General features: G+C 33.9%; 1 protein-coding gene across 1 annotated transcript in view; it reads right to left on the bottom strand.

Annotated features, from left to right (window-relative positions):
* NCOA3 (nuclear receptor coactivator 3) overlaps positions 1-21,429 on the bottom strand; it is a 195,584-nt gene that overhangs the window by 24,217 nt on the left and 149,938 nt on the right. The window contains 8 exon segments of the mRNA XM_074288548.1: positions 362-1,227; positions 2,577-2,962; positions 3,856-4,003; positions 4,293-4,433; positions 12,270-12,362; positions 12,522-12,710; positions 13,085-13,259; positions 16,845-16,945. Coding sequence (XP_074144649.1) covers positions 362-1,227; positions 2,577-2,962; positions 3,856-4,003; positions 4,293-4,433; positions 12,270-12,362; positions 12,522-12,710; positions 13,085-13,259; positions 16,845-16,945 — 2,099 coding nt within the window.

Below are 21,429 nucleotides of genomic sequence, written 5' to 3'. Positions count from 1 at the left end.
AATTTTTCATTAAGGTACATTTGCTAGATTATGGAATAATAAAGTGCTGAACTTGGAATCAAGATGGTCCAGGTTCAAAGAAGCTTCTCAGACTTACTATATGGGAAAGTCACCACCTTTCTGCACCTGTTTCCTCATCTATAAAATGAGGATAATAATATTTCCAAATCAGAGAGCTATTGTTTGGCTAAAATGAGATTACCCCTCTAAAAGTTTTTGCAAATTTTAAAGTTTATATTTAAATGTTTGTTATTATGATAACTATTGCTGTTTTTGTTATTGATTATACTTTCCAGTTTTCTATCCATGCTTAATATAGAAGTTACAGAAAACAAATGAATGATGTTTTGAAACATGTTACCTCTTCATTTTGTTCAGTCTTAACTTTAATCTCTTTTTCTTGACTTGAAGCTGGAATAGAAGATGTGCTGCACTGACCCATTTTTGTATCTCCACCTTCCACTTTGGGTTTTATGTCTTTAGAAAGTGAATCATTAGGATCATCTCTATCAAGCAAATATCGAAGAAGTGCATTGTTTTCCTTCTTCTTGGGACTTAGCTGCTCCTGCTTCACTAGTCCTTCACCAGAAGTTATACTGCTTGTATCTTTCCCAGTAGCTTCAGCTGTAATTTTGGCTACTTCAGCAGGAGAATTCCCATTCTGGAGCAATTTGTGCAAAATCCTATGCTTCTCTTGCAGCAGGGTGCTGTGCATATTTGACGTGGAAGAAACTCCTCCCGATGTAGATGAGGAAACTCCAGAAGGGCTAGTGACACTGGCAGCAGAGTCTTTACAACCTGGATCTAATGGAGAATTTGTCAGAGTGGAATGTCCTCGCTCTTCTGAAGAGCATGTCAGTAACTGAAGTAATTTCTTATGGCCTTTGCTTTCAGGTGGTCCCCTCTGGTTCTCTGGCCCTTCAACACCAGTTTCTTTATTGTCTTTATCACTAGGGTGGTCCCTGCTATTGGCTTGGCAGATGGAACTTTCCACCTGACTCTGTTCACAGTATAAGCCAGCGGGACTCTTAGAATCCTGACTACCAATTTTACTTTGTTGGTTCATGTTCATGTTTGGAGAATTGTCCAACTTGGGACCCGGTGAAGAAAGTGTAGACAAAAGAGAAGTCCCCACACCCTCACTGATAGCTTGAAGGGCACTGAGAGAGCTGCTGGAGAAACTGTTGCTCCCAGTATTGCTGGCAGATCCCATTGGAGAATGCATACCTGCAGCATAAGGAAGGAAGCCAAAAGAGCAAGGAGAGTGATCAATCAACAAACATTTCTTAAATATTCACTCTTTATTAGGAACTATGCTAGGTGTTGGCAACACAAAGACTAAAATGAAACAGTTCTTGTCCTCAAGAAGCTTACATTCTATGGAGGGAGGCAGCATATGCATATATAAATGTAGACAAAATAAGCATGAGGTAATGGGAGAAGAGGACAGCATTAGCAGAAAAGACTTCATGTACAAGGTAGTACTCTGGCTGAGTTTGCAAGGAAACAAAAAATTGTGAGAAATAAAGGTGAAGAATGACTATATTCCTGGCCTAGGGGATGGGCAGTTAGCATTCAGGAGATGAAAATACATAAGGAATTGCAAGACCAGTTTGCCTGGGTCATAGAATGTGGGAAGGGAAAAATTGAATAAAAAAGCTAAAAAGAACTTCAATATGGCTATTTGTTAGTGTTTGTTCAGTGATGACCAACTCTTGGCAAAGACACTGAGGTGGTTTTCAATTTCTTCTCCAGTTCATTTTACAAATGAGAAAACTGAGGCAAAAAGGGTAAAAGTTAGTCTAGGATCAGGAGTTTTAAATGCCAATAGAAGAGTTTGTGTTTCATCCTGATAGGCAAAAAATGGAAAAGGGGAGGAAAAAAACAGGGAGCCATTGGAGTTTACTGAGCTGGGGAATAATATGGTCATCCCTGCATTGACAGTTATATAAAGGATGGAGAGAGGGGAGGCTTGTGGCAGGAAGACAAAAGAAGAGGTTACTGCAATGTTACATGCAAGAGATGATGAGGGCTTGAACTAGGTGGACTCATAAGGAGAGATAAAGGGATAGATGCAAATAATGCTGTAGAGATAGGAACAATAGAACATAGTAACCGAATGGACATGGGAGAGATCCATTGGTAGGATATATCTTATTAGGACTTTAATTTCTCAAAAATGAGCATAGAAAAAATTAATTACATGACAAATTACATACATCAATATGATCTTTTCACAAAGTCTCCTAAACACTGACTTAGACGATCCTGGACTATGAAGGAAACTTTCTGAGGCTATGCCAAAGAAGACCTGGTCAGACCTAACACACTGGGACATCTTCTATGTATAAGTTAGTAACAAGACAGCACCCCTTCAGGATACCAGACTGGCTTTGCCTAAGTGTTAAAAGTCATTCTCTGAAAACTGTTTCCCATGACTAAGGAGTGAAGGTATTATTACCTACATCAGTATTAAGAGTACCAACATGGATAAAACGCCAGATTTCTGCAGTATTTAAACATGAAAAGGAATAACACTTAAAAATGGACAAAAAGAAACAGGTCAAGTAAAATACCTGGAACAGGAGAAAACTGATGTGAAGGCATCTTTGGACTACCTCTGTTACGAGGAGAAATCATTAGGTTCTGCTGATTGGAGCCAATACCAGGGCTACCATGTGGGGGGCTATTCATATTTAGCCCATAATTGCTGTTTTGATAAGGAGAGGATTGCATTCCTGGACCAAGATTTATAGAACTCATGTTATTAGGGCCCCCATATCTAATGCCACTCATCTGTCCCACTGCATTGGGATCTCCCAAGGAGTAGGTCCTATTCTGCATTGGCAGACTTTGATTTGGCGACATATTCATTCCTCCAACAGAACTGGAAAAGCCGACTGTGGGAGCTCGTATGTTTTGTCCCACTGGGTTGGGATTTGGTCTAAATCCATTTTGTTCTCTGAAAATCACACAGAGAAAAACAATAAATGTTATATAACAATTGCAAAGTTCATTAAAATTCTAAATAATATCTGAAATTTGGAGGAAACCAACATATCAAACCACCTCTTTATGGAAACTATGTCAATGACTTCAATAACTATATCAACATAAATGCAAATCTGTTTCTAATGAGACTGAATTAATTTTCCTATCAATAGGCTACTAGAAAAATTGCCTCACAATTGACATCATATCTGCTTATCTCTACAGAATTAAGAAGGTTCTAATAAATAAAGCTGCAAACTCTTCAAAACTAGCATTTTCCATGAGGTAGACATTAGAGAAGATTCAAGGATTTCTTGTTTAATGTTTTGTATGAGCTGCCTCCTCTCACTGGGATGTCATTTTGTATTTATGAAAAGCATATGTTCCTAAATGAAACTTTAATTTAAAAAATTAACCTCAGGGTTATTACATATTAAGATCATGAGGAAAAAATGAAAGATCAAAGAAAGAGTAGGAACACTTTTTATATAAGGTAGATATACCACCTAGTCTACATTTTTCATAGAACAGTTATCCTGTAAGAGAATCTAACATTTCATTCAATATACTACCCCTTAGTCTTCAAATAGGGTCTTTCTTCCCCCTTCACTCCCTGAAAATAAACTTTTCAGGCTGAATTGTTTTGTATATTTCTCACATACAAAACACACAAATCTTTAAAAGTGTGCATTCCTATTCCCAACTTTCAAATTCTAAATCAAGGAATTACCACAGGATATTTTTTCTCCTCTACTTCTGACTTCTTTTTTACCAAAGTTTTCATTCCAACAAAATATCTGACAGCTTGATATTTCTGAAGTTTGAGAATAAGGTAACTGAAAAAACGTAACAGAAAGGCACTACCTCTGTAGGAAGTGGGTAGAAAGAAAGCCATGGCGATCATTAGTTACTGGATTCCGAAAAAGTTTGCTCTTTGTTTGAGCAGTCACTATAGTTCCATCAGCTAAGGAGAACCGATACACAGGAGTTTCAGCATATCCTTGAATATAAGCTGTATAAGAGAAATTAACATTGTGGACTGTATCAATGGAATACATATAACAAAAACTAGAAAGAAAATATATTTGAAAATACAATTCTTCTGAAACTACAAGAGCATTAAGTTCTATATAAAAGTTATAAACAGGCTAAAATGAAAATTCTGAAGATACATTCTGAAAGCCAACGAAACAGCACTTGGTGTACATATAACTTCCGCCCTGTCAAGAAAAAAAAAAGTAAAAAAGGGAAGACTCTAGATTTAATCATTCAACATTTTTTTTTTTTTTTAATTTACTCACCTTCCTGGTAGTGCCGTTTTTGGGACCATGACTGTCCATCATTAAGACTAAAAAATCTCTGGATACACCTTCTGATTATATCTTCAAAGCCAGGTCTCATAGAAGACCTCAATGAGTTTGTATCTATAGTGACAACTTTGCCTGTTTTTAAAGTATGAAGGAAACAAAATATTTATGAGGTGTCCACCATGTGAAAGCACTGTAGAATATAGATAAAAAAGAATTAAGTTGAATCAACAAAGTACTATAAAACAAGTCCATATCTTAATCATTTGGTGTCATGACTATGGATTTCAGCTATTATCCATATCATCTTTCTGTACAATTCCCTCACACTGAAGAATGACAACATAGTAACCGTAATATTTTAGCGAACATTTGAAAATATCTTATTATTTCCTTTGAAGCCCACATGGCTTTAGTGGTTTGAATGTTGCTTCTACAATTCTCTAAAGCTTCATAATATACATCGTGTATAAACAGTAACCACTTTTTAATCTAAATTTGGAGGACTAAGCAAACCCTCTGTTAAATAACCTACTAAATATTTTATTAAACATCATGATATGTTGGAGATTTCAGAGAAGCTACAAAGATTCAGCACATCCTATAAAGTATAACCGCAAAACCTTATTAGAGATTTCTCTAAATATATTAATACCTCTTTCAACTAAACTCTTTAACTTTCAGGATGCAGCAGATAAAGAACATCTTCATATAGTCAGGGAAAACTCAAGATCCTCTAAAAATACATTTTGCCCATTTTTTAAAGTATTCATATAAATCACCAGAGATGAGTGAGACTATCACAATCTGACAGGTCACTAATCCCCCCCCAAAAAAAAACTTTTTCCATTTTGAAAAAAAATCTCTTCCCTTCCATTTTCCCTTATATTTCAGGATATATCTTTCGTAGGATTAGATAAGTTTTTTTTTTTCCCTAAAATCTTAAATAAATCATGAAAACAATACAACAACCCTCCAAGGGAGATGAATTCAAAGACTAGTGACATGATTGTTTTCCTCACGTCAACATCAATGGAATTCAAGGAGTGAGCCTAGGTCATCTCTTAGAATGAAGGTTTCTTCCCTGAACTACTACTGCCCTCAGAAAATAAAACCACCAAAGCTCTTCCCAATATTCTCCCCAGAAAATAAGTAGGTTGATATCACTGCAAGAGCAGGTGTCTCTTAATGTCATGGTACAGCAGATAATGAGAGTCACCCACCTACTGGTGCTTTCCCAATGGCTGGCAAATGCCTACATCTAATCCTAAAACTCTGTAACTCAGAATTATGCCAAAGCCCCAAACCTCCCTTTTCTGATCCTCATCCAGCCATACTCTTCTCCAGTCTCTGTCTCCTTTAGGCATCTGGAATATCTTTCTCATCCAACTTTGTCACTCATATAAATTTTTTTCATCTTTTTACAATCACAAAACTGACTCAATACAGAAAATACTTCACCTATCAAATGGGTTCATTCTCTCATGCCTCAAATTCACAACTACAATGAGGCTAGAAGAAAAACAGGAATATTCTATTGTCACCATTGACCCTTCCAACTCTCCCCTCTGTATGTCCTTCATACAAGGTTTAGCCCAGAACCTTGTGACTACACTGTACCAAGCATTAAATCAACAGCCCTCTTTCCACAAGTCCAATATTAACTGTTTATCTTTCCAAAGTTTTCAATCTCAATTCTTGGGGTATACACTTCAGCCATCCACAGAGAATACGGCTCAGTGGATAGAGCACTGAGCCTGCAGTCGGGAAGAACTGAGTTCAAATCCAGCCCCTTTGACACTTTGTTGCTGCATGACCCTGAACAAGTTACCTACCTTCTGTTTGCCTAAGTTACCTCAATTATAAAATGGAGATGATAATAACTCACTCCTGCCAGGAATGTGGTAAGGTTCAAAAGCTAGTATCTGTAAAGTGCTTAGTGCAATGTCTGACATTTATTAAAGTCTTGTCTCCTTTTCTTCCTTCCTCTCTTCCAAGTTATACCTCATGTCTCACAATAACCCATAATTATGAAATTCCCATTCTCACATCTATTTCTGACTTACTCTCAAACCTATCTTTGATCTCACTGTGAAAACCAACATCTTCACTCCTCCAGGTTCTCATAATCTTATCATCACCATAATGTGCTATTTTTCCTACCTTCAGAACCTCAACCCTATATTTAACTAACTGAACAATACACTGTTCTCTAACTCTGAATGAATGAGCATTTATCAAGTACTCACTACATGCTAGCCATTGTGTGAAACATGAAGATAGAAACAGAAGCAAGTAAGTCCTCTGATATCAGAGTTTAGAAGTCTAACAAAGAAAGACAATACACTTAGAAGAATTATCTTTACAGGAATGGTGGTATGGATGTGATTACTATTCTGAACAAAAGTCGAGAGTATGAGGACGGAAAGGGGAGATAGTTTATATAAAAAATAAAGTCAAGTCAGAGAAAAGATTTAATGTCTTGCATAATAAGGCAAGTTTATAAAAAGATAATTCACAATGCTTCCATTTATTAAATTAATGTATAAAACAGTCCAAAGAAATTTCTGTCAGCAATTTGGAGGAAAAACTTCTAACATTGCTCATGTCTTGGCAATTCTCAGTCCAGAATAATCCCCACATTCTGAATTGTTTGTTAATTATATACATGTTTCTGAACATTACTAGTAGAAGTCATGGTTGAAATGTATCAATTTGGCCCACTACAAATTCATTTAATATAATCTCACATAGAATCTCACAGTCCTCTTATGCTTCCATGATCAACTATCATTCTCAACAATGGAATATTCTATCCAATTCTATTCTATTCCAAACCTTCTCTCTCCTCAAATCAACTGTGTCATTCCTTCCCTTACCACAAAGGCCTTTCTCTCTTACTTTACACAAGTAAGGCCTTTACAAAAAGGCCATCAGTCTTGACCTTGACCTTTCCCCCATTTCCTACCTTAAACTTGTGGCAATTATTGCTTTTTCTCTACTCCTATGATCCAATCTCTGAGAAAAAGGTAACCCTGCTTCCTATTTTCTAATTATAAAATTTTTATTTTATTTAGGTTTTTTTCCCAATTAATCTCCTGACAACAAATACACATACCTAAACAAAACAAAATCCTGCTATGTTCTTGTGTGTCCGTGTGTGTGCGCGCACATGCGCGTGCTCAGGTGAGTGATTTTATAAGCCTAAATCCATTGCTTCTGTCAATTAATGGGTAAAATGATACATGAATGCACCACTCGTGATTGGTGATAACACTGTTCAGAGTTCTTAAGTTTCCAATGTTATTTCAACTTTGCAATCATTATGCTATATTATTATATAAATTGTTCTCTTGCTACCTTATTCTTTACTCTGAATAATTTCATATAAGCCTTTCCAGGTTTCTCTAAAACCACCCATATCATCATTTCTGGTAACATAATAGTATTCCATTTAAATTCATAAATTATAATTGATCCAGCCATTTGCCACTTATTAGATACCACTTTATTTCATGGGTTTTCTGCCCTAGCTACTATATTTTTGTATGTAACCATCATGGGAGCAGAATAGACATAAAGGTTATTTACTCTTTATTCTTTTGGCTTATACACAATCTAATAATGGTATTCCTAAGTCAAAGAGTATATGCACAGTTTAGTAATTTGGGGGATAGGTTCAAATTGCTTTTCAGAATGGGGAGAACGATTCACAATTCCATTTATTTTACCACAACCTATCTAACATCTATCATTTTCCTTTTGTGTCCAGTTTGTCACTCTAATCCGTAGAATTACTCTGGCATTTAAAGCCCTCCATAATTCACAATATCTTTTCATTCTGTTTACACACTGCATCCAAACACATACTCAGCATTCAAGTATTCCTCATACATGAATTTACCATTTCCCATCTCCATGCCTATACATGGTAAGAACCCATGAGTGGAATGTCATCTTCCTCACCTCTACCTCTTAAAATCCCTAGCTTCCTTCTAGGTTCAGATTAAATGTCATTCTTTGCATAAAGCTATTCTTGCTCCTTCAAATGCTGATATCTTCTTGTACAAGATTACTTTTCATCTATTCTGTACCTATCTTTTACTTACCTATTTCTATATAGAAGGCACATACCTTCAAGTAAAGCACACAAAATATTTGTATGAATTCAATTAAGAAGTGTCTTTAAAAGAAATAAATAACATCAATAGCTGGCATGCCAATAAAAGTAAAAATGATATTACCAAAGCTAATTTACAGTTTGAATGCTCTACTAATCAAAGAAATACTTTTAGAATTCAACAAAATAACAAAAATTCATCTGGAAAAACAAAATATCCAGAATACTAAGGGAAATAATGAAAAGAGATGGGTAATAGTATTTCTAGACTTCAAATTATACTATAAAGAATCAGTCTTTAAAACCATTTGATTTTGGTACTCAAATTTAAAAATTAGAGAGATCCCTGGGGAAGAGTATAGACAATGGAGAATGAGAAACAATGGATCAGAATAATTTAGTGTCTGAAAATCTAGAAAGCAAAATACATAGGAAATAACTATTCATTTAATAAAAACTGATAGGAAAATTCAAAATCAGTATGGTAGAAATTAGTCTTAAATCAACATTTTCTGCTTGATTATATAACAAACTCTAAATGGATTTATTACAATAATATTATGATGACACTATAAAAATAGAACAGAAATAGATTCAAAGCTTTTTTACAGATATGGACAGGAGACATTCTTAACTAAATAAAAGATAGAGATCATTAGAAAAGATTTTGGTTAATGAAACTGAAAAGTTTCTGCATAACAAAATTAATGCACTTAAGATAACAAGAAAAGTAGTCAAATGGGGAGACATCTTTGTAACAAATTTTTCAGATAAGGGTTTAGTATCAAAAGATTGAAAAAGAAACCGATGTGTGTTATGAGAAAAGAGAGGAAAAGAGGGAAGAGGAGAAAAGAAAGTAAAAGAAAGAGAGGGAAGGTAAGTGATTCCCCAATTGATAACTAATGAAAAGATATAAACAAAAGTTCCCCAAAGAATTACACATTAGTAACAATATAAAAGAATGCATCAAATCACTAATAAGAAAAATGCAAATCAAAACAACACTAAGCTTTTCTCTCTCTCACTCTGTAAATGGCAAAGCTAATAAACTATGAGTTTGTTCAATATTGGAAAGGTTCTAGGAATATAGTATATTGTTAGTGAAGTGAAGTTGGAAAGCAATTTCTATTACATAAAGTGACAAAATGTCCATCCTCTTTGACTGAAGTTAGTCTTATACCCCAAGAAATAAAAAAAAAAAAAAATCCCCTTATACGTCAAAATATTTCTAACAGCAATTTTTTTGAAAGGAAAATATTAGAAACAAAGTAGCTAGTCATTTATCAAAGAAAGGTTAAACTGTGGCACATTAATGTGATAGAATATTACTATAATATGAAAAATAAGATTTATAAGATATGATTCAGAGTGAAATAATCAGAGAGCCAAGAAAACAACATGTATAACAACTACAACATAAACGGAAACAAAACACACACATACACATACATACAAACAAGAGTCAATGTTACATAATTTTAAAGAGCAATAATGGCTTTTAAAAGAAATATGAAAAAATACCCCCAAACCTACTTTTTTTTTTCAAAAGTAAGAAGATCCACAAATATGGTATACAGTGTTCATATTTTTAGACTTTTTTTAATGTATTGATCAGTTTTACTGATTTTTTCTCTTTTCTTAAAAATAGTATTTGTTATATAGAATGACTCTCTGAAAGGGTGAAGGTGGAGGAATACTGGAGGAAAATGTTATAAAGACATCAAAAATAATTTATTTAAAAATATTTTTATGGAGATTTCTCTCTGGAAAGAAGGACAAGGAGGAATACAAGAAAAAGTTTTGTTGACATAAAAAAACCAAAAGTCATAAATAAAAATTTACTTGTAAAAAAAAGAGAGCACATAGCTTGAGGTAACAAAAAAAAAAAAAAAAAAAAAAAAAAAATTTTTTTTTAGCATTTGGCACTCTCCAGAACATAGAGAATAAAGACTTAATAAAGGCTTATTGTTGATTAGATTATTGTTAGCTTTTTTATACATTACATCCCCTCAGTAGAATGGAAAGAAGTTTCACTTTGGCTCAGTTACCTGAATTTCCAAGATCTACTAATATATAGTAGATATAATAAATATTTGCAGAACTGAAAAAGTACTTACTACAGATCTTTGTATATTAAATTGTAATGGCTAAGCAAGAGGTGATTCTGGATTGTGTCAGAAAAATTTAGAGCCCAGGAAATAAAAGAATCTAGTCTTTCAAGTAGGATTACATTAAAAAATGGGGTGGGGGGGAAGGGAGTATGACAATATCGACAATATCAATTGGTACAGACTAAGTAAGAGATGTGGCTAAATCAGTTTAGGGATTCAACAAGGAAAGATATAAGACTCAAAAGTAGCTTCTGATTTATTATCAGAGAAAGGAAGACACCCCAGATCATAGAAAAGTTAGCATTTTACTACATAGCATTAGTTAAAATGTCCAGGATAACTTTTTCTCTAATGATCAGAGCATTCAAACAGTTACTTTTTAGTTATACTTTAAAATGCTGACTTGGTAAATGGATTAAGCCAAAAACTTTATTTTGGCTTCTTAAGACTTAAAGGCAAGTACAAAAGTGTCCTACTATGGAGACAGCTGAGAACAACAAATCCTAAGACAGGAATTATTAAATCATCTGATTGATGTGAGAAGTTTTTCTTTGTACTTCAACCTCAAATTCATGAAAAGATTTGAATGAGAAATAATAAATGCAAGAGTCAAAGTTCATAAGCACATGGTAATTTAAAAAGTGAAAAGCTTCGCTGTAAAATTAATTTCAAGACAGTATGGGATAGATGGAATAGTTTCAGAAAAACCTAGAAAGATTTTTTTGAGTTGATGCAAACTAAAGTGCTCGAACAAAACCAGGAAACATTGTACACAGAAACAAAAATAAATGATCAACTATTAAAGATTTCCTTACTTTCTTCAACATAAAGAAGATCCAACTCACTTCCAGTTGATCAGTGATGGACAGAAACAACTACACCCAGAGAAGGACCACTGGGAAGTGAATGTAAACTGTTAGCACTACAGTCTATCTACCCAGGTTACTTATACCTTCGGAATCTAATACAAGAAAATTGGATTTACACACATATATTGTATCTAGGTTATACTGTAACACATGTAAAATGTATGGGATTTCCTAGGGGAGGGAGTAGAGGGAGGGAAGGGAAAATTTGGAAAAATGAATACAAGGGATAATGTTATAAAAAAAATTACTCATGCATATATACTGTCAAAAAAATTTTTTATAATTATAAAATTTTTAAAAATAAATTAAAAAAAAAAAAAGAGAACAGAAAAAAAAAAAAAAAAGATTTCGTTACTTTGATCAATACAATAATCCAAGACAATTTCAAAGGAATTGATCAAAAATGCTATCTACTCCAGGAAGACAGAATCAATGAACCAAAAGTGCAGATTAAAAGATATTATTTTCCACTTTATTTTTATTCCTTTGAGTGAGGAGGAATAGGAGAATATGGCTAATATAGAAATGTATTATTATATGAATTCACATGGGTAATGGACATTATATTGCTTCTCTTCTCAATGAGTGGGGGAAAGGTTGAAGAAAGTGAGAAAATATGGAACTGAAAAACTTTTCAAATGAATATTTAAAATAACATGTATTAGTTTTATGTATGTATGAAACATAAAAATTAAGATTAAGATAAAAATATGGACAGAAATGCTAACCTTGCAAAAAAATATAATTCTATATAGTTTGCTTTTTTCTTAAATTCACTTCATTATCATCAATTACTAAAAGATGTCATCAAAAACTGTTATGAGAAGGTGAAGGAAATGAAGCCAGGTATACTTGGAACTATTAGTCTTACCTGAAAGATCATGTTTAGTAATAAAGCTTTCAGGGTTTGAAGGGAACACTGTAGTAATGCGGCGTGCCACGCAGATCATACAAGATTGTAAATCTGTTAATAAAAAAAAAATTAACCTATTTCAGATTTGCCAATATTTTATGAGGATAATAAGTTCTTAGAAAAGTAAAGAAACTTAGAAACACAAAAACACAATGAATTCATTATTTTTGTCTTTCTTTTTGTTGTACATATTTGAAATAAAATACTTACCTTCTCCTTCTTCCATCATAGCTCGGGGTTGAGACAAGGCAAAACACTGCATTGTCTCATATCTCTGGCGCATATCAGGACTGCTTCCCACATCATCTAAAATATCATGCACTGTTTTCACCAACATACGGCAATTAAACGTGTGACTTTTTTGTCTTGGTGCTTCACTTGTCCATGGATCTCCATTAACTTTATAAAACAAATCAATTATAAGGGAAAGAAACCAAAAATAAAATGTCACTTTGGTGTACAGGTAATTTAAACTTCAGCATACTAAAAATATGAAGCAGTACTTCCATATTTCAGTAAAGGAGTTAAATATACTAAGTATTTTACAAAGCATCAGTGGAATATTATACTCCAAGGCTAACACAAATTCACCAAGTACTGCAATCATGGAAACTGCATTAATAATAACTGTATGGATGTGAAAAAAGCTTATATATGTCAGATTCTAAAAGCTCTTTTTGGATAACTTTAGTCAAACTTTCCAAAATTGAGCTAGACAGCTAAATAAAAGAATGTTTTGGGTTGTTCTGATTTTTAAGTAAAAATATAATCACCTGCTGACTTAGGCAAATTCTTGAGAAAATCCTTCCTGTCATCTTCATGCAAGATACTATACACGCTGGTGTTAACCAAGTCTTCTTGCTTATACTGCAGGTATTGTGTGACATTTTCTGACACAAACACAATGGTCCCATCACGATTAACCACAAACAGAAAACCATCCAAGGCCTACAATGTGATTGTACAAATGGTTAAAAAAAATCTTTTATTTTAGTACCCAATTATTAAAACAGCTATCCTACACTACCCTCCCTCAAATCTGTCCTTTGTTGTTGCTGTTTTTTTTTTTTTTTTTTTTTTTTTAATGAAGCTTTTAACTTTTCAAAACATGCACGGACAATTCTTCAACATTAGCTCTTGCAAAACCTTGTGTTCCAATTTCCTCCCCCACCCCCCATGGCCTTCCCTTAGATGACAAGTACTCTAATATATGGTAAACACGGTAGAAATGTGTGTTATAACAAATATATGTATACGTAGTTATACAATTATTGTGCCGCACAAGAAAAAAAGAGAAGCAAAGTAAAATGCAAACAAACAACAACAAAAAGAGTGAAAATGTTATGTTGGGAACCACACTCAGTTCCCACAGTTCTCTCTCTCTGAGTGTAGATGGCTCTCTTCATCACTGAACATTTGGAACTGGTTTGAATCATCTCATTATTGAAGAGAGCCATGTCCATCAGAATTGATCATCATACAATCTTGTTGTTGCCATGTATAATGATCTCCTGGTTCTGCTCATTCACTTAGCATCAGTTCATGTAAGTCTTTCTGAAATCATCCTGTTGGTTATTTCTTTCAGAACAATAATATTCCATAACATTCATATACCATTAATTTATTCAGCCATTCTCCAACTGATGGGCATCCACTCAGTTTCCAGTTTCTAGCCACTACAAAAAGGGCTGCCACAAACATTTTTGTACATGTGGGTTCCTTTTCCTTCTTTAAGATCTCTTTGGGATATAGAACTAATAGAAGCACTGCTGGATCAAAGGGTATGAACATTTGGATAACTTTTTGAGCATAGTTCCAAATTACTCTCCAGAATGATTGGATCCATTTAGTTCTACCAACAATGTATCAGTGTCCCAGTTTTCCCACATCCCCTCCAACATTTGTCATTATCTTTTCCTATCATCTTAGTCAATCTGAGAGGTGTATAGTGATATCTCAGAATTGTCTTAATTTGCATTTCTCTGATCAATAGTGATTTAGAGTACCTTTCCAAATGACTAGAAATAGTTCCAATTTCTTTATCTGAAAATTGTCTGTTCATATCTTTTGACCATTTATCAATTTGGAGAATGGCTTGAATTCTTATAAATTTTATTCAATTCTCTATATATTTTAGAAATGAGGCCTTTATCAGAACTTGTGAATGTAAAAATGTTTTCCCAAATTATTGCTTCCCTTCTAATCTTGTCTGTATTAATTTTGTTTGTACAAAAACTTTTTAACTTAATGTAACTGAAATTATCTATTTTGTGATCAATAATGATCTCTCATTCTCCTTTGGTCACAAATTTCTTCCTCTTTCACAGACCTCAGAGGTAAACTATCCTATAATCTTCTAATTTATTTATAATCTCATTCTTTATGCCTAAGTCATGAACCCATTCGACCTGAGCTTGGTATGCAGTGTTAGGTGTGGGTCAATGCCTAGTTTCTGCCATACTAGTTTCCAATTTTCCCAACAGTTTTTGTCAAATAGTGAGTTCTTACCCCAAAAGCTGGGGTCTTTGAGTTTGTCAAACACTAGATTGCTATAGTTACTGACTACTCAAATCTATCCTTTTAAGAAAGTACACAAATCTAAATTAATTTAACATCTTTCTATTACTTGTGTTAATATGTGAACATTTATAGTCATAGAACAAAATGTAATTTTCAAAATAATATGCAAAAGTGAGATTAAGGTTCACAATAGGAAAGTAAAAAATGTGAAAGATTTTACAAAAATAAGTTCAACACAATCAAAATTAGGGCATAATATAGAAATGAAAAATTTTGCATTCAACATTTCTGAAAGAAATGTGAAGTGCAGAACCAGCTCTACCTCTTGGATTCAATGCCACCATCAGTTTTGGTACTAATTCTAGATAAGTATCTGTTGGAATACACAGGAGCCACCTGACAGTGGCTGCTGGAGATCCAACCCAGAATTCTTGCCCCACATTCAGGCACCATATGTTGGAGTGAGGACCATACTATGTGGGGGGGAAATAACAACAAAAAACAAAAAAAAAAAAAAAAAAAAAATGGGGAATTGTTAAGGGACAGGGCAATCCTCCGGGAGCCTCCAAGTGGATTATAACATCTGAAGGAGTTGCAGGGCAGCATTTGCTGACACAGGTGTTGTTGGGAATGAGATAAATTGGAGGCAGAGGGAAGAAGAGAGATGTCAGACAATGAATGCAATGGCCTCTCAGTGGGGAAGTCAGAGAACAGCAACTGCCTCTTAGTCTCCTTGTATCATCCTCTCACAAGAGGAGATCCATTCTGGGTTGCCAAGGCATGGGTTGGAATCCTAGTTCTTCTTACCTGTGTGAGATAATACAAATTTCTTAACCTTTTTGGGCTTCCTTTCTTCATGGCATACCAGACAGAAAATTGGCATAAAAGCTGTGAAGCTGGAACCCAGGTTCCAGATTTGCCTCTTACACTTGCTGGCAGAGTGACCCAGAGATCAAATTACTTATACAGTGGTATAAACAGCTCTTCAAGACCAAGATGCAGAGAAGACACCAAACTCTATCAGCAAAGGGAGTTTAGAGTCTCCTATATCAATGAAATCACAGGTCCAGTACCTATATAATATTCTTATCCCTGGTCTATCAATTAGAGAAACTGCTACCAAAAATTAAATGTGTTTTTAATATTTAAAAACAATCTACAAGATTGTTTACCTTTACTATCTTATAACAATATTAATGCTCTTAACTACCAGTCCTAAAAAAAGAAAAACACTTCTAAAACTCTTTTTAATATCGTTTATAACTATATTATTTTCATCATTCAAAAGCTGATAATTATTTCAAAATGTATGGCACATACTGGAAACTAAAAAGTATTAATTCAGGAATGGCTGAAATAATTATGATATGTGAATATAATGAAATATTATTTTGCTACAAGAAATAATGAAAGGAACAGTTTCAGAGAAACCTAGGAAGATTTGTATGAACTGATGCAGAATAAAGTAAGCAAAATCAAGAGAACAATTTATACAATAACATCAATATTGTAAAACAAACAAACAACTTTGAAAGACTTATGGATTCCCATTCAATACAATATTCAACCATGATTCCAGAGAATCAGTGATGATATCATACACCTTGACTGATAGGTGATGGATTCAAGATAGAAAAAATGGGGGGGGCAGCTAGGTGGCGCAGTGGATAGAGCACCAGCCCTGAATTCAGGAGGACCCGAGTTCAAATCTGGTCTCATACACTTAACACTTCCTAGCTGTGTGACCCTGGGCAAGTCACTTAACCCCAGCCTCAGAAAGGGGGGGGGGGGGGGGAGATAGAAAAAATGAGACATTTTTAGATAGAACCAATATGATAAATTGATTCGTTTGAAAACTCATATTGTTTTAAATGAGTTTGTTTTGCTTTTTTTTTTCTTCTAGTAAGAGAGAGAAGTAGATAAAATAATGATTTGTTAATTGAAAAAAAAAGCTAAATTTCAAAAATAAATGTATGGCATAACTGTCATTTGATTCAACCTTTTAATACTTGCCTGCAGTAAAAGTGGTCCTAAGGAATCTTTATCAATAACTCCCTGCCCTGTAGAAGATACATCAGCTTTCTGAACATCATCATCAATGGAAGTTGCCTTTCCTAAAGAAACAGAAGAAAGTTCTTCAAATGACTCTACTTATGCTAGTTAAGAATTACAAAATGATCCAGAATAGATATACAACATACATTATGTTTCCTTAATAAGGGAATTATTTGATCATGAAACCATATAATTTGAATGGGAGCTCAAAAGAGATGGTGTAAATTTTATTAATTAAAAAGGAGAAAAGGTCAAGTGTTGGGGAGGGGCTGAAAGAACAAAAGACATTTAATAAGGCATTTAATGAGAAAGAACATTGGAAGAACTACTGCATGAAACCTGATAAAAGATTCATTCAAGAAAGATTTTTTTTTTTAAATAAATTCATCATGAAGGGGGCAGCTAGGTGGCGCAGTGGATAGAGCACCAGCCCTGAATTCAGGAGGACCTGAGTTCAAATCTGGTCTCAGACACTTAACACTTCCTAGATGTGTGACCCTGGGCAAATCACTTAACCCCAGCCTCAGGGGAAAAAAATTCATCATGAAGCAGTGAAGATACAATTAGAAATTCTAATACTGTTCTCAAGTACAATCAGATCTGTAGAGAGCTAATGTGGAGAGAAGATACAATTCGCAAGACTGCAAGTTGGTACTGAAACAAAAGATGAAGTTGCTTGTTATACTGTTCTCTTTTTTGCATGTGATTTATTTTTTAAAGAAAAGACTGCTGAGTATTTGTGGCAGAGCTTCAAAGTCTGAAAGAGATAGTAGGGACCAAGGACTTTGCTATAAACTTCTCCTAGTCCAGTAAACTAAGGCTATGAAAGAAGACACACAATCTATACAAAGAAGAAGCATAGGGATGAAAAAAAAAATGTCTTGAAAAAATAGATTTCTATTAATACACTAAAGAATAAGAAAAGAAGAAAACCAAGAATAAAGAGGAATTTGTTAATAACAACAGGTTCCAGGGACCACAAGAAAACATGAAGAAAAAAATTTAACCTGAAGTCAACAGCTGGCTAAGAAAATGAAACTTACAATTTCTGGACCATGGCTTACAATATTGGAGACACCTGGAAGTACATCTAACTAAAACTAATATAAATGTACTTGATAGGTGTCTGGTAAATCTAATCAAAAGGGCTTCAAACTGAAGAGGACAAAGGAAGAAGAAAACCTATATATAACACCCAAGTTATATACTAGATAGTATAGCTACTAAAAAAGAAAAATGATAATAGTTGAAAAATCCAGAAATCCACTGGAGACAAGAGACAAGAAAGGAATCAGTATTAAAACCCATGATCTCAACAAAATTCCAAAGTTAAAAAAAAAAACAAACAAAAAAAAACCACCACACACTAGAGAACTAATGTTCCAAAAATAAGGAGGAAAATTTCATTTCACAGCTACAGTTCGGTAGGATGAAATCCATACAGACAATAGTTCTGGATAAGTATACTTCATTTTTTTAAAAAGAAAATGTAGCATCATATATTAAGGCTATTTGCCATTATATACAAATACCAATGATTTGGTGGGTTTCTTTGTAGCCTGAAATTTTGTTGAAGGTATTAACAGTATCAATTAGTTTCTTTAATGATTCCCTATAATTTTCTAAGTAACCATCATGATATTAGCAAACAGAATTAATCTTATCTCCTCTTTGCCTAATGTGTTTCTTTGGTCTTATTGCTACTGCTATCATTTCTAGAACACAATCAAACAATAGCAGCCAAAATGAGCTTCTGTATTTTACTCCTGTATTTATATGGAAAGTGTCTGGTGCATTCACACTATATGTGATTGCCTGCTTTTGGCTTTAGATAAACAAAATCTCTCTATACCTATACTTGGGGGGGGGGGGGGCAGGGGTTGTTGTTGGTGGTGTTGTTTGTTTGTTTGTTTTGTCTTTGTAGCATAAAAAGTGCTCTATTCTATCTTCAAAATATTTTATTTAAATTTATTTAATTAATTGATTTCTAATTCTCCTGTGCTTTAGACTTCTCAGGTTTAGTTATTAGGTGCACATCTGCTTCATAAAAGACATTTGGCAGGTTTTTTTTTCCCCTCAGTATTGGTATTAATTGTTCTTTAAAACTTTGATAGTATTCTATCAAGACCAAAAGTAGTTTTTTTTACTATTTCCTCTATAACTAGTTCAATTTCTTTTTCTAATATTGGGTGTTTCACTAATATGGGTACTTCATATTTGTGAAGGTGATGTGCTATGTTTTTTGTTGGTACATAATTATATATAAATTCTGAGAATTTTTTTATTTCTTTATATTTTATTATGATTCCAACTTGTTCCCTTGGTATTTTATTGATCTGAATCTCTTGGAAAAACAAGTTTCTAGGCATATGGAGGAAACAGTGGTGTTCAATTTTGAGCACCATTGTTTAAGAAAGACATTTATATAAGTCAAAGAATGATCAGAAGAGGACAATCAGCTGGAAATACACCTAGCAGGTTGTACTTCCTAAAGTTCATGACATACGAGAATCAGCTGAAGGAGAAGGCAATCTTTTACCTGGAAAGGATTTAAAAACGACATACTCACTTGCTGGGTATGTAACAGTAGGTACTGTTTTAGACAGTCATGGAGGTCCTTTTAAACTCTCAAATTCTATGATTTTTCAGTGAGAATATATAAGACTGAGCCAGACAGGAATGAGAGTAACAAGACAGGAGCAAAGAATCTCTGAAATTCAAGGATTAGATGACCAAGAGGAAAGATTACATCAGAAGACTGCTAAATCAAGATTTTATTTGGGAATGTCATGTGGTAAAAGCCATCTAAAGCTAAGAACATCTTTTACTCATCTATATTCCTTGATCACAGGGGATACAGAAGCTATCGGGCATGAAAAAATTAATAATAATAATAATGGTGGTGGTCAAGAGGTTCATAAAGTTTTTTTTAAAAGCCTATTTTCCCAAGCACATGGCCACTTCATTCTACCCTCTCTTATTCACAATCAAAAATTTAAAAACCAAGGCAGTGATGCTGATGGGCATAGTATAGATATTTTCTCGATTCTCAACAACAGCACTTCTCCTACCTGGGTTCTTGAGAGTGAATAAAGACCCAAGAGGCAGCAATTTCTAGATAGTAATGAATGACAATTAGCAGAAAAGGAGGCTTTTCTACTGATGTCACTCAATATGACAATATGGATGATTGAGACTGTAATTCTATTCCTTGAGAAGTGCCAGGATCAGCAACACTCCTAGGTCCTTAATTCATGAGAGGAAAGATTTTAAGGTTTAAGCACTTGGAATCAACAGAGCCCTTCCCTGTACTCTTTCAGTATTCTTTTCCTGGGCTATAGGTCATCATGTAAGGTGATAGAAAAGAACTTACTGGTAGAGACACAAGAGATTTTAAATATAAAGGCTGTGTTAGGAAAAGTTTTAGATATAAGCTATCTATATCTATAAGCTTATAGATATAAAAGTTTATAATGTGTAATGGGAATGAATATCAAATGGACTGGTTAAAGTAGAGAGTAAGAGAAGAATTACAATATAAAATAAGCTAAAAAAGGTGTGAAGATTCCCAGAGTTTGGGTGGCCTCGAGTGCCCAACATAAAAATTTGATTTTTACTCAATATGAAGGAGAAAAATGCCATCTTCTTTCTTTTTTCTTCCCATCCAGGGAAGTGAGATTAATTATGCCTATGTTTAAGAAAAATCAGTTTGGTTGGGATCAATGTTAGATTGGAAAGAAGAGAGGAAAGACAGTATCTCTATTTTTGGTAATTTTTCCATCAGACTAAGAGTCTTTTTGGAAATATTCGGTAAGAGAGGAGAAACTATCTCAATTTTTGATAATATATATTTTAATCTTTTGATGATATTTGGAATCAATCTTTCAAAAAGTTGAAGACAATCAAGTTCCCATTCTGAAGAAACTTACACTTTAATGAGGAAGACAACATACACATATATAAATATGCAAAAGACACATAACAAAACAAACATAAAGCCTTGAATAAAAAGAGGCCAGAACCAGAGGTTATGAGTAAATGCCTAATGCACAAGATGGCAATGAAAACTAGGGATTACAAGACAGAAATATGAAAGAAAAGCATTCTAAACATAGGAGACAGCTGTGTAAAAGCATAGAGATAGAAGATGGAATTACTCAATCACAGAGGGATTGAAGGAAAATGATGTAAAAGAAACAATAGAGGTAGAAAGTGGCCAGATTGTGAAGAGCTTTAAATAACAACGAGAACTTTCTATATAACCCTAAAAGTAACAGGAAGTCATCTAAGCCTATTGAATAAGGGGGTGATTTGGTAAGACTTGTGATTTAGAAAAATCACTTTGGTTTTTGGGTGAAAGGCAGATTAAAGTGGTAAGAGACTTGAGGCAAAGAGACCAAACAGGAAGAAGTGACTGCAACAGTATAGAGGGAAAGTAATGAGGGCCTAAAAGTGACTGGAAAGACTGGCATTATATATGAGAATGATTGTGGAGAAGGTTAATGACAAGATAACTAATAAGAAATGACTTCTCACCTCTTAA

Source organism: Sminthopsis crassicaudata, chromosome 2 (genome assembly GCF_048593235.1).
Source record: "Sminthopsis crassicaudata isolate SCR6 chromosome 2, ASM4859323v1, whole genome shotgun sequence".
Lineage (NCBI taxonomy): Eukaryota > Metazoa > Chordata > Mammalia > Dasyuromorphia > Dasyuridae > Sminthopsis > Sminthopsis crassicaudata.
The sequence above is the reverse complement of the archived record's forward strand: the minus strand, read 5'-3'. Positions and strand labels throughout refer to the sequence as shown.